Source organism: Poecile atricapillus, chromosome 7 (genome assembly GCF_030490865.1).
Source record: "Poecile atricapillus isolate bPoeAtr1 chromosome 7, bPoeAtr1.hap1, whole genome shotgun sequence".
Classification (NCBI taxonomy): domain Eukaryota; kingdom Metazoa; phylum Chordata; class Aves; order Passeriformes; family Paridae; genus Poecile; species Poecile atricapillus.
This window is the reverse complement of record NC_081255.1, coordinates 24521278-24535227: the sequence shown is the minus strand read 5'-3', so window position 1 is coordinate 24535227 and position 13950 is coordinate 24521278. Positions and strand designations below refer to the sequence as shown.

General features: G+C 41.3%; 1 protein-coding gene across 2 annotated transcripts in view; it reads left to right on the top strand.

Moving 5' to 3' along the window:
* Positions 1-13950, top strand: part of EIF2B3 (eukaryotic translation initiation factor 2B subunit gamma) — a 104268-nt gene that overhangs the window by 75627 nt on the left and 14691 nt on the right. For both annotated transcript variants that reach the window (XR_009278001.1, XM_058842841.1), the window contains exon 10: positions 13443-13546. Coding sequence is in view for 1 of the 2 variants with exons in the window: in XM_058842841.1 (XP_058698824.1) it covers positions 13443-13546 (104 nt within the window). In the remaining variant the exon portion in view is untranslated. The remainder of the gene's footprint in view (positions 1-13442; positions 13547-13950) is intronic.

The window sequence follows — 13950 nt, the reverse complement described above, 5'->3', positions numbered from 1 at the left end:
GTGTCATTCTTCCAAGCTTGATTTTAGTGGCTGGATCAGTGAGTGTACCTAAAATATTTGAGGCACAAAGCATATTTTAAAGTGGTACACTTGCCGGCATTCTTCTCACATTTGAACATTACAGCTTCACCTAAAATGTCATTTTCTTTGGCCCTTTTTTGTCATCCTGCAGTCTTTACTTTAGCATTGCCTATGCTGAGTAATAGAATAAATTAATAAACTTTTCAAAGAGGAAAATCTGCCAGCTAGTAGAGGTTTCTTGTGCACTAAAGACACCGACTAAATAGTTAGCCTTGAGCTGTACATTTCCAAATGTGGGAAAAGTGGCCTGTCTGTAATTGTTGATGTCTGCATGCCCCCATCTTTCCATACATGCTGGCTTCCTGTGGATGTCAGTGGAAAGGAAACTGCTGATTGAGTCTGTGCAGACCTGTATAAATTCTCTGCTCCTTCATGGCTTGAGGTTTGTTTAGGGCCTCAGGAAAAAGGCCAAACTATTAAAAAATGCCAAGTTGGCTCTGAAAGTTGCATATCTGAAAAACATAAAACCCCAGAGGATGTGGGGTCTGTGGAGGATACTACTGTTACATAACTAAATTACAGGTAAGTATGGTACCTTACCACAAAGTGTTTGTCTTTAATAGAAATCCACAGTAATTTCAAGCACATCATAAATCAGAATTCCATTGAGTATAGAAAATAGCTGGTTTCCAGTTCAATCACAGATGGATCCAGTATGGCTGTATCACAAGCACTACTATCATAAAAAGTAGAGGAACCTCTCTCATTTGATCATGAGACTCTCTGTCATTTTGATTAATGCATTGATGCCACAATCATAATGGCATGGTTTTGCATATGAGGTCAGCAGCTCTACCATTAAATCGCAGAGCCAGCTAAGTGTATAAATAGCACTATTTTTATGAAGAGTCCCAAATCATCTTGTGTTTGTCTGCATTGGCATTTAGTAGTGTTCTAAATCTTAAATAGATCCCAGAGCTGTTATGTTAAGCGTTTCACAAAATTCCACAAGCATCGTAAAGTTGGTGATGTATTTTTTTAAGAGAGATAAACTGACTTTTGGGGTAACATTTTTGTGAATTCCAGAAAACAATGTGATCCCTAATCTCTTTTGGTGAAAACAATATAGCCACCAGAGAGTGAAAAACCTCACACTCCCAGGGGTTTACCCCCTTTAGCTGCTCTGTGGTTACTGCATGCTGATGCACTGGAGTCAAATTTGTAATTATTCCTCTCCAGCCAGCATTAAGATTATAGAGCCTGGATCTTTATTGCAAAGCGTACTGTAATTAATACTATGTAGATCTGCACAGATACTGAGCTGATAAATTATTTCTTATTGCATCATGGTAAGTCTTAAGATTAGAGAAGTCATGCATACACAGGTAGCGAGAAACAGAAATGCTCTAGCTGCTGAGTTTTGTTGAAAGAAGCCTTGCTTGCAGTGAAGGATTTCTTTGTATTTTTTAATGTATTGTGACTCTCTTCCTTTACTTTGATTAAATCTGATAGATTTTTGTTAAAATGCTAATCATTCTTAATCATGTTGATGGATCCATTTGCAACAGATGGATAAATTATATGTGGTTTTCCTTTAAACTGTCCACAGTGGACAACCCCTTATAAACACCTCTTCTCCCAAGTGTCTCTAAAACAGCTCAGGCTTTATCTAATCACAACTTCAGACAACATCTTCATCTTTAATTGGAAAGTCAGTATGTGTCGGCTGATATGGATCAAAATGAGCATAATAAAATGCCTTGACAGATCTAAATGATTTTTTTTTTACTGCACAGCAGATGTCCTACAAGTAAACCAGTTTTGCCAACTAAGGCATTGTATATTAGAAACTTCTGAAATTGCATTGAGAAGTGGATAAAAACTCTGTCATTTAAAGAATATACATTTTAATGCTGACATGAGCAGCTCAACTAGACTAATGGTCTACTATAATAATGCCCTAGTCCAATGGGAGTGGTAACTGAAGGCCGTTCGCAGGAGTGCTCATTGCAGTAACACTAACTTGAAGCAGTAGGCTGAGAAGACTGCATGCACTAGGACACTTATTATGGAAAAGAGAAAGGTGTATAGATAACTCAGAAGAAATCTTTTCTTTTAAAGTGGAGATCCTGGGAACAACCAAATGCCAAAACTGCTCTGCATTCTAAATTCATTTATCAAGAGCTACATGGCACTGACTTGGTATTTCCCTTGCCTCTTCCATCACCTCTAGCTTCTCTGAATCTGAATCTTTTTTTTTTTCCCATCTCAGCTGCAAAAGTGATCAGCAGCTTCAGTTCCCTATGTCAATATAGAAAAAGCAAAACAAAACAAACAAACAAAACTCACCAAAAGAAAAATTAAAAATGTTAATCTCTTGGTAGTTTTCCTATAATGTCATTGAGGATCCTGTGCCATAATTCCTGCACAAATTATAACTCCAAACCAGAAAAGAGCTTTTGAATGGCCTTACCACATGTAATACCAGCTTCTGAAATGGATAAATTCTTGCTGTGCATGTGGGAGCACCACAAGATGCTTAGAAAAATACCAGGTATCTCTTGTTAGGCAGTGGTTGCCTCATTATTGGAGGACCAGAGGTCATGGCCTAGGTGATAATAATTTTCCCAACTGAATGGATCAAGTAATTTGGTTTAGTTTGGACAGTCCATTGCACGCTGTTTGCAAATTGTGATCTGTACTCCAGCGATGGCTGGTGCATTTGATACTCTGGAGTACCAGAAGCTGGGTTTTTTGTTTGCTTTGGTGTGTAGGGCTTCTGTTACATTATATATGTCTCCTGTGAAGTGATTTGAGTAGATATGAATCCCCCCTTAGAAGAGATTACAGGGGATTAAAGAAGTTAGTAACAGGGCAAAATAATTGGTAGTTCTTTCTTAATGTGTTTCCCACTGTGCAGCTAATTCTTCCATCAATGAGACAATAAAATAGCAAAGATTACATATGTGCTGAATGATGGACATACTTGACCAAGCTGGGAGGGATGTAATTTAAACAACAGCACAAGTGCTGAGAGATGCTGACTGCCCAGGTGACAGGCTGCAGTGGCAAAACGATTCTTTTTTCCCTCTGGATGGCTCCCTAGAGCTCAGTGACAAATGACTGCACTGAGTTACATAGTTGGAGAAAATCTACTAATCAAGCTAAAATTATAGGTCACTTGAAAACTTTGTCTGTGTGGATGTTCCTTCAGTAGCTGTGTGTGTCCTAGTCTCCGTAGTGGCTCGGGACTGCCCCTTCCCCTTGCTCTGTTTGCATTAGGGGTGGAGCAGCACAACAGGGTCCCTGGATTGCTGCATCTTTGGTGCATTGTAGCTCTCTTGCAAAGGGACAGCATGTAACACCCACAGACTGACTGAAGCTGGTGGCCCAGGGGGATTGTGCCATTTGTAAATGAAAAGTAATGCCTGGTAGATTTAACCCCTGATAAGCAGAGCTGGCAAGCTGGTCACAACAGATGAGGAGAAGGCTGAGGTACTCAACCACTTTTTTTGCCTCATTCTTCACTGTCAGTCTCTCCTCCCACACTAGTCTCAACTCTATGGACCATAGTACATATGATCAGATATAATATTGATCAGAGGGCTGGAGTACTTCTCCTGTGAAGACTAAAAGAGTTGGGGGTAGTCAGAAGAGAAGGCTCCAGGGACACCTCATTGTGGTCTCAGAACTTAAAGGGGATTTACAAGATAGATGGCTACAAACTTTTCAGCCCAGCCTCCTGCAACAGGACAAGGGCTAATAGCTTTAAACTAAAATAACTTAGTTAGACTAGATATAAGGAAGAAGTTGTTTACTGTGAGAGTTTTGAGGCATTGGCAAAAGTTGCCCAGAGAAGTTGGGACTACCCCATCCCTGGAAATGTTCAAGGCCAGGCTGGATGGGGCCTTGATCAACCTGCTCTAGCTAAAGATGTCCCTGCTCATTTGAGGGGGTATGGATAACATAGACTTTAAAGGTCCCTTCCAACTCAAATTACTCTGTGGTTCTATAAAGTTGTTTCATTTGGTAGACTTGGGCACACTTAGCTGTTTTGAAATGACACTTAGATATGGATGGATTAGTTTAGTTTCAGGTCCCTGTTCTGGCTTTTGTTTTAGCAGACAACAGTTGGTTTCTTGGTTTTTATCAAACATTGGCTTTTTATTTTTACCAGTCTTGTTGTTTTACTTAGTTAGCTACCTTCTGTCCGCAGGAACATCTAATGACTCTGGTAATACAGGACTTTGGGCTGAAGTGCTCTGAGCATTACAAATAATATTAACAGGAAAAACATGTTGAATCCTTTATTCTATCCCTGCAGATAAATATTTCGAAATCTTTTGTTTGTTAGTAAAACTAGCCCAGTGTATACACTTACGGGAAGGAGCTTGGCCATTTTATGTGCACATTATATCCTTTTTCCTTGGTCATGGAAAATGGATGTTTTACTAGTAAAGATTCGGGAGAAGGGACTGTTTAGTAGGGGGAAGAAATACAGTCTTTGGACTACTTAGAGGTTAGTTGAGAAGGCAAATGTGAAAAGCTCAGATAAATACTAAGTCTGCTGTAAGCCATGCTTTGAAAAGGTCCTGTTGATGTGGTGGTAGTACCATAAGGACTCTGTGGTATATATAGTCTGAAATTAAGTATTTTGCTGCTTTTCTTTTTTCACGGAAATACAGGAAAGCATTCTGCATCAAATTATGTTTTTATGGAGATCATAAATAGGCTTCTCTGATTATCAGAGAGAGCAAGGGTCCAAGATTTGCTTCTAGATTTCACCTCCACAGCAAGAAGGTACCAGATCTTCACAGAGCAACCAAGGAAGCTAAACCTGTCTCACCTGTAATTTTACCATAAAAACTGTGTCCCAGACGGTGATTTGCAGTGGGAAAAGGAGAAAGTTCCCTCCAGAAAGAAGTTTGCAGCAGACAGTTGTCGGATAGCCTGATGCGGTGGGCAGTTGGTTCAGGAACTCTTAAGAGTAGGGTCGCAAGTGTGACTGAGGTTATTGAGTTTTTGCAGGGGAAGGAATCATTGAACAATAGCCTTGTATCTTTGTGAAGTTTACAGCATTTTGTTGCAACCACATACAAACATACTACCCAAAAGAACTGAACTGAACTGCTGAAGTTCCTCATGTGGCATACAGCTAAGGTCACCTTTTGGAAAGGGAAGGGCTTAAAAAGACAGGCAGATATGTTTTGGGTCAGGCTGCACCATGATGCCAGCAAATCGCAAAGTGTTGCAGCGTCAGGAAACTTGGAATGCAAGGGAGGTGACACCAAAGGCTTCAAGTTAAAAACTGCAGGGAGGTGATGTGAATGTTGAAGACAGAGGGAAAGTTTGAAGAGTCCCACAGGAAGATGTGGTAAACCTTGGGGAGTTCTGACTCCCTGGGCAGAAAGAATAGGCTGGAGTAAAAATTAATATGAAGGACTAAAGTACCCAGATACGTGAAGAAAGAACTGGCACTGAAAATGTTTTGTCCACCAAAACTGGAATCGTCCTTCCTCAGTCGTGTGAAGGCAGTAAATTATGCACTGTATTTTGTTAAAGGTGTTCTGGCTACCTGTGTGAAAGTAGGTGGACAGATGCTGTAATTCTGCTCAGTGAGGGGACTGGAGAGAGACCACGTGGGACTGGTCAAGGCCACTCTAGTTTACCACATATCTTCAATTTATTGCTACTTTCTATGAGAAAATGTACAAAGGAAGCAAACAACAAGCAAGAAAAGCTAGATTGACTACTAACTACAGATTGATTGTGAAGTTTATTGGTTGTTTCCTCAATAGTGCCAAATCATCACCTGATGTAGAAACAGTCAGTGGTTTGAAGAAAGTTCTAATTAAAACCAGGGCGGAATTGAGTCTTTATAGAGGTTCAGTGCATAAGTAGTCTTTTTCCCCTTGGACAATGGCAGTACAAAGGAATGATCCTACTGCCAAGGCAACATATTTTACTGTATATAACCACATGAAAAAGAGTGAGGAGGTGACATTGTTTCCAGCACCATAGCTTGCAAAGCTGAAAATAAAGATCTGCTTATGCTGAAATTCCCAAACATTTTGTATCTTGAACCATTTTTTAAGATGGCTGTTGTTTCCTGGATGCTTTGTCTCACACTGCCAATTGACTCCCTGTCTCCCTAGAAAAAAGAACAAGTTTAGAATAGATATCATAGAAAGCACATGAAAAGTGAGAACTTGATTCAGAAAAAGCACATGCTCATCTTAAATATTTGGATAAAATATATCATGGATATAGATTAAAATTAAATTAATGAAGAAAACTATGTGTATTGTAGTTCTTGCCTCTAAAAAGGGGTCTTCTCTTGATTATGTAGCAGTTCTGTCCTTATTGTCACAACTCTTGGTTTTAAAGTGTGAACATTTTTGGTCAGGAATTATAATTTTCATTCTACTATTTAATTCACTGCAAATGCTGTGTAAGATACTGAATAGAGATAACCTCTGGCCAGCAGAGTTTGCTTTCAGGAAGATGAATTGAGGAAGAAAATGCAAAGTAGAAAGGTAGTAAGTAGGAAGTGGCGGAGCTACTTGGGGAACTGGTTTTCAATTACTTTCAACTGAAGTCAAATTCTGCTGTATCCAATGTACTGAGGAAATTTCTCATATAATACCTGTTATCTTGTGAGTGTCTGAAACATTTTTACTAGCAGCTCCTCCAAAAAATTTTTCTTCTGGCTAGCTTCCTGGTACATCAATCTGTCTTAAAGAAATCACCTGTTCTTTAATCTCAGGTGCAGGCTCCCTGATAGTGCAGGGAGCTCATCCCAGTTTTCCAAACGTCTTGTACATCAAATGTTGAACTTAAAGCACAGATGAGCCCTGAAAAGTAGCATTTTAAAATATCTCCTCTCATTCTGCTGATCTGCTTCTTCAGGTGGACAGGGTTATGTCTGACTTCAGAGCTATAAATTAGCTTCTGTCTCCTGGTAACCACATGGGTCTAATCGAAGATTAGACCCATCGAAGAGTATGGAGATTTTTCACAAGCAGCTGATTGCTGTTGGATTTTGGTGGGAATCTGGGTGTGAATGTCTCTGATACTCTTTAAAATCTTCCCCCACCTGGGTACAGAAGAGGAAGAAATTATCACATTGTGCCTCTTAAGTTCCTGAGGAGACAAGGGTTCAGCTAAGATCTAACTTAGATCTAAGTTCAGCTTAGATCTAAGAAGCCCTGGGTGACATTTACAAAAAACTTTTCCACGTCAACCTAGCTCAGATGATATGGAAACTGACTTAACCAATAATGTCTTATGAAGGGCCACAGCCCTCAACCCAGAACTGTGCTTCAAAAACCCCAGAGAAGGTGTCCTTTTACTGTGCCTGTTACCTCACTCAGTCTGACTGTGAGAGCTGGGGGGAAAGTGAAGCAAACCCAGACGTGGTAGTGAACATAAAATTTTCCTGCTTTGTTTCCTTCACATAGACACAAGTAGCTTTTCCTGGCCCTCAGGGAAGTGTCTGTAAAATTGTGTAGGACTTGGCCCTTCGACTCTGCAAAAGAGAATCCAGAGGGTTGTCAGTTTTCCTGTGTGAGGGGTTTCCTGGTGTAAACTCCTTGCAGTGTACTTTTGCTGAAGTGTGCAACCTGGAGCTTGCGGCTACATAAAAGCCCACCAATCTGTGTGTTCCAAGATCAGCTGGATGTAGCTGAAGTTTCAGAGGTGAGGCATGACCTTCCTGGTGACCTCCTCCTGCACCCTAAGTTTCACTTAATAAAACACATTAAGGTAGGTTTGAGGCAATTCTTTAAGGTCAGTTGAACTTTCACTGGAAAATACGAGTGCTGGCAAGTATATGCAGTATGTAATGCAAAATGTTTAGGGTGTGGGGAAGAAGTGTAAAGGAGCCATACCACAGTGATGAGCTTGGCTAGAAAAGAGACATGAAACAAGTTCTTTAGTGAAAACACCCTCAGAGACGGGCAAAGAATTTAGAGGGGTTGGTAAAATGATTTTGTTACCCCCAAGGGGAAAAACAGCAGATCAAAGCCCAAATTCACTTGCAAATGCTTGCTTTGAAATGTATCTATAAATTATAGCATGTACTGCTGGCATCTATTGCAGGCTTTGGTATTTACTTGAGTATATAATGTGAGATTCATAGTGCCCGCAGTTCTTGTGTTCATGTGTAAGAGTGTGTTGGTGTAAAAATGTATTGGTGTGTAAAGCATGTTGGCAAAGGCAATGTTTTAGGTTCCCAAGTTCCCTAATAGTGTTTTTGCCTCTCCCCTGTTTTTCCATGGTCTTTGTGCCTCACCCCTGTGATCATGAGTCCCAGCCACCAGTTCACTAGCTAGCAGGGGATTCCTTCAGGGGTTGCTGGTATGTTTTAGAGCTCTTCCTGACTCCTTGCCACCTCTTAGTGTTGTTAAGGTGCCTGTGGTGACTGTTATCTTCTTGGTCAGGGCAGAAGGGGATGTTGCTCCCAGGCGAATTCACATCTGTTACCTCTCAGTCAGCAAAGTAGCTGCTGAGGCATGTCACCCTTTGCTTTTAACTCCCGCATCAGTCTCTCTGTTTCGTTGCTCATCTGGAGGCACAAGAGACCCGACTTCTTGGCACGGCAGAGCGGTACCAACAGGCTGTCCTAGGCTTTGTGCTCCAGGCTTGCTTTCTTGTGAGTCTACAGTTTTAAGCATTGCATTATAGACACCTCATTTGCCTTGCTGCCCAACAGAGATTATGTCAGGGTTTTGGCACAATTGGATTAAGTACCAGGCCTGGATAACTTCCATTGGCATTTCAGGAGATTTGCTATAAGGCAAACCTGTGACATTCATACCTTCCTAAGCTTGCACAACCAGGGCGAGAGCTGCAGTTGAGGTCTTGACCTCAGTTACTTAAGCCCCTTTCTCCCAGGAGCGTTCATCACTTTAATCACAGAGTCCTAAATAATCAGTGGGTAGCCTGTAATTAGGGGGTTGTGTCTTGGTCTCCTGCTGCCTGCTCCCGGTGTGCTGAGCACTGCGTATTTTGATTTCCCATTCCCCCAAAGGATGTTTGATCTCAGATTTACACTTTAGAAAATTAAGGAGGGTATGGCACCTCAGTCCCCTGGCAGTCTTCCTGCTTTCAGTGGTAGGTGCTTTGCTTTGCCTGAGTATCACAGTGCTGCAGCGATTGACACACTTGATTTAAGAGTTTGATTTATAGACCGATACTAGGGCTGAAAGTCAGCAGTTCCAAGGCTGCATAAATCAGCTTGTCTCTGGGATTAATACTTCCTTATTTATAATTTCGACAGGAGATGGAATTCTTTCCCAATTCTTTACATTTCTTTCAGATGTAATCGACCACCCTGTCCTTTGGTTTAAAGCTATGTGACTTTGCCACAAATAGAGGGAGGGGAAAGTAAGCTGAGTCCAGGAATTGCTGTGCTATAAAAGCTCCATATTGTGTGCTCTTGGACTTTGCTTTCTCCCAGCTTCCTTCAAGCCCACACAAGAGATGGACTTGAGGTTTTTTTGGCTTTCTTCCCCTCCCCCCTCCCTCCATACATACGCTGACCTTTTAGAAAAATAAATAAAAGATAAAGAAGGACCTGGAATGTTGCAGAATGTGTGTACATTTTGCTCTCTGTTGTTTTCTGCTGGGATTAGTTGTTTACAATGGGGGAGAGAGGGAGGGCAGAGGAAGGGAGGTCTGTGGCCTTAACTGAAATTAGTGGCATTTCAGAGTGATCTTGTTAGGTGGTCTGCAGTTTAAAGACCTAAATCCTTGTAATCCCCCCATGCCTCCTTGGCCACTACTCTTTTTGCTCTTGTTCTCTCACTTTCAAAAAAACCCACCCCAAAGTCAGGCTCTGTCTCTCAGATGCAGGCACGTAGCGGACACACAGACACAGACGTAGGCACACACTCTCATATGCTCCCATTTGCACGTTGTACCTGTAGAACAAATTAATGCTTTAGCTACATCTGTTCCCACTACAGGACTGGGCTTGTAAAATGCTCTCTCTAGAATGCAGACGCACACTGAATATTTTTATTTATTTTCTGAAAAACACCCAGCTGCCAGACTTTCAGTTTGTGATTACACTTAAAACAAATTCAAATTGAAATTTCAGCCGTAAATCAAATGCCCCAAATTAGTTCCTCTTGTGGGTTTGAACATGCTCTTTGGATTTTAAGGTCAGGAGATATCCGTTTTCACCGTGCTGAAAAGTTTAAAAATATACTACATTTTCAGGGGAAAAAATAAATATGGTTTGCATTATAAAGCAGTACATCAATGTGTGCATATGCACACACACACCAGAGCTGATGAAGCTGGATGCTGTCAGAGCACCTTTGAGGGCTAATAGCACCTAATTGTTATGGAAGGCAGGAACTGTGGTGGCATTTTAGCCAAGGAGACTACAGCAGTGCCATCAGATCTGATATTTACCCTGTAAGAGAATAAAAGTTTATTCCTCACTCTTCAACTTGAAAAAAAATAATAAAAATTAAATAAACACACAAAATACTTCTCTTGGCAGGCTTTATAACTTTTTTTTTTTTTTAAAGAAAAAAGGCATTTACAAGTGGTTTCAAAATGGCTGTGTTACATCTGTCAGCGGGTGAAGGGAACACCCACAAATTGTGTTTTTATCTCTTGAAGTTTTGTTCCACTTGAGCAATAAAAGCCGGATTTGCTGCTGGTTTGTGTGATTGGGGTAATCTGAGCGTTGTATGGCTTTAAAACTTCTGCAGTTGGTTGGGTTTATAAATTTTAAGAAACTCCTGGGGTGGTAGAGTTCTTGGGTTTTGTTTTACCCTGGCACCAGGGAAGGGTTGATTTGCAAGCACCTGGCACAGACAAGTTCATCTTGGTTCCCTGGCCTGTCCCTCCCAAAAAATGGTTTGGCAGGAACCCCCATTATCTTTGATGTTAATGTCATCAGCAGTTTCTTGGTTACAATGCTATTCTTTCTCGGGGAGTTGAAAGCCTGTGCTCAAGTAGGCTCTGAACACACATGCAGTATTCTCCAGCCTGAACTCCAGACCGACAGCTTAAATCCCCTCTCTTTTGGGGAATATCCTCCTGCATGAGGGTAATGCTGAGAGGTGCAGTGCACTCACAGCTGCTCTCATGCTCAGGAAAAGTGATAGATGGTGGGAACCTGAAAGTTTGCAGGGGAAGGCTTTCATCTAACTGGCTCAAAGCAATGAAGGAGGAGGTATGCTGGAGCGCATGTTTTGGATAGGAGCCATTTCAGTGGGAAATGAGCAACTTCTCCCATTCCTTTTGCTAGTCCTGTTGAAAGCTAAGTCAGGATGGCAGCAGTGGGCAGTCCTGCTTCCACTGATCCCTTCCTTAGCCTGGCATAAATGCCAAATTGCTCTTGTTCTCAGCAGCTGCTGTTGCACAGGACGATGGCCTGAGTCACTGTGCAGGCACACAAAGCTATTGGAAAGGAAGCAGATCATGACAGTGTGAGAGCAAAGACAGGCAGGGGTCTGCTGTGTATCTTTGCCGCTTTTTATCTTATTAACATGTTAGTAAAAACCTTGCCAAAGCAACCTGAGCTGGTTGCTTGTAGAATAATTGCTCATATTGCCTCCTTATAGGTCAGCAGAGGGGGAGTTTAAGTGAGTTAAAAGAATAATTGTTCAGAGGGGACAGTCTGTTCACGGGGGGTTTTAACTGTGAACCACTGCAACTGAGGTCCAGTTTTATTGCTTTTACTCCTGCAGAATTAATGGTGGTTTTGTGGGGCAGATGGTTTCTGCTCTGACTCACACAAGCAACAGAATTGTAATTTATTTAATGATAAATTCTTTGTTCCAGATAATAGTGTTGTGTAAGCAGGAAAATAATATGAATTAATTTTGGGATCAGCAGTCTGGAATGAGGATCAATGTTTCACACTTCTGAGGACCTTGGCTGACTAGCACTCCGTTCAATACAGAATTGAGGCTCTGGGCTTTGACCCGATACCAAAACCCCTCTGTTAGTCCAGACTCCAGGCTAACAGTTCTGTCCACAAGCCACCTTGATGGTACACTGCAGCTGTGCTTCACTAGTGCAGAGAGGAGTGATGGTGCCCGTAACCAAGGTGGGGAATGGCTGCAGGTCATTAAACTGTGCAACTCACTGTGCAGAAGGTCACTGAAGCCAAAAATGTCTGGTTTTGACAGAGATCGGTTGTTGGACAACTGATTGTTGGTGAACAATAATGTTCACAGTTATTAGAATTAATATTGACAGAAATACCGGGAAGCAGATATGAGATGCTATGGTTCACAGTAGGATTAATATTGGGTTATCTACGGGGAACAGATTACCTGTATCTCTCCAGGATTATAGATCTTGCTTATACCCTCTTCCCAATCAGCTGGTTTCAATGGGTGTTAGTATTTTTAGATACATCTTAGCTGTGTTTTCTGTCCTTCAATGACTCCTATCTACCTCGGCACATATGAAAATAAGGAAAGAAAGCATTTGATTCACAGCTATTTTCTTCTCTGTAGCTTTGAAAGAAATTACATTTAATGCTATTTAACATGACTCATCATGCTGAGGGAACAGCATTTCAGGACACATCACAGATACTAGTAAAGACTGACAAGTTCCAGCTTACTGGAAGAAGGGGCTCAGAGCAGTGCAGTAACTCAGAACCTCTCAGCAGAGAAGATACAAACCCAGCAGTTGGACTCTGAACTCCTTTCCTCTCTGGACAGTGGGACTGGCAGATTTGAAAGCTGATTATTACAGATTCAAATACATTTTGGAATAAGGTGGCTTTTGCTAAAGTTCCATCCTGTGTAGTATTTCAGACTTAGTAGTGTCAAAGGCAACATGAGTGTGAAGATACCCAAGGCAGGTAGTGTAGGTCTAGTGTGAGTTTCATTGTTTTAGTACTGCAGAATAATCATGTTTGGGTGCTTGAATGTAACATGAACAAAGCCAACCAGCTGAGCTATTGATCTGCCCCTTCTCTCTACCTTTTCTTAGTGCCTGACAAGCTGGAATGTATAAAACTGCTCAGAAAAATTTGCAGAGAAAGACAGGGCTGCAGCTCCTGTTTTTAGCTGGGGAGATGAGCAGAGAAGCCTCCCCCACAGTTACCCAGACTGTCTGTGGAAAATACAAGACTTGATCCAAGTCCCAAATCTTTATTTATTCAGTTAAGTATTTATTCTGTTGAGGAAATGTAGAGGAAAGCTGTTCTAACAGGAGATAAAACTACAGATTCTTTTTTGCAAACCCCATCTGACACTTGGCATTTAAGTTTTTTCAGCAACTGGGTGTGAGGATCAAGAGAACGGAGTTTTTGAGAAAAGAGCTGAACTGAACCTACTTACAGGATCATGTCACAGAGTCATTAGATATACCAGCAGATACCTTTGTTTTCTACCTGTTATTTATATTATTTTCTTGCTTTGCTTGTGTTTGTATTGTAGGTGCTGTCTTCAGGGCAGTGTTATTTGTCATAATGCTGTGATAGAGAAGGGTGCAGACATCAAGGACTGTTTGATTGGAAGTGATCAGAGGCTGGAAACCAAAGGTAAGTACAAAAGCTGTATTTACTGTGCATTTGTAATAATTTTCAGAACTTTGTCCTTGAGATTTTACTCCTGCTTCTTCATGAAGCGCTATTAAACTGTGGCAGTTCTACAGTGGGGTGTCCTATAATATCAGGATTTGTTTTTCATGGAAAGTACAGCTTCTTGGCATAAGTTCAGGGGCTTGCTCCTCTGAAGTTGGCAGCAAAGTTCTGTTGTTCTTATAAAGAACAAGCTTGGGTGCTGAGACAGTCTTTTCCCAGAGACCACAATTAGATCAGCCTGAGGTTGTCCTCAGCAGAAGGAGCCATTATTTTGACTAGTAATCTTTGTCAGTGATAGGGGCAAAGCAGGCAAATTACTGATCACACAAACATTCTTCTCTGTACATGGTCCCAACCCACAG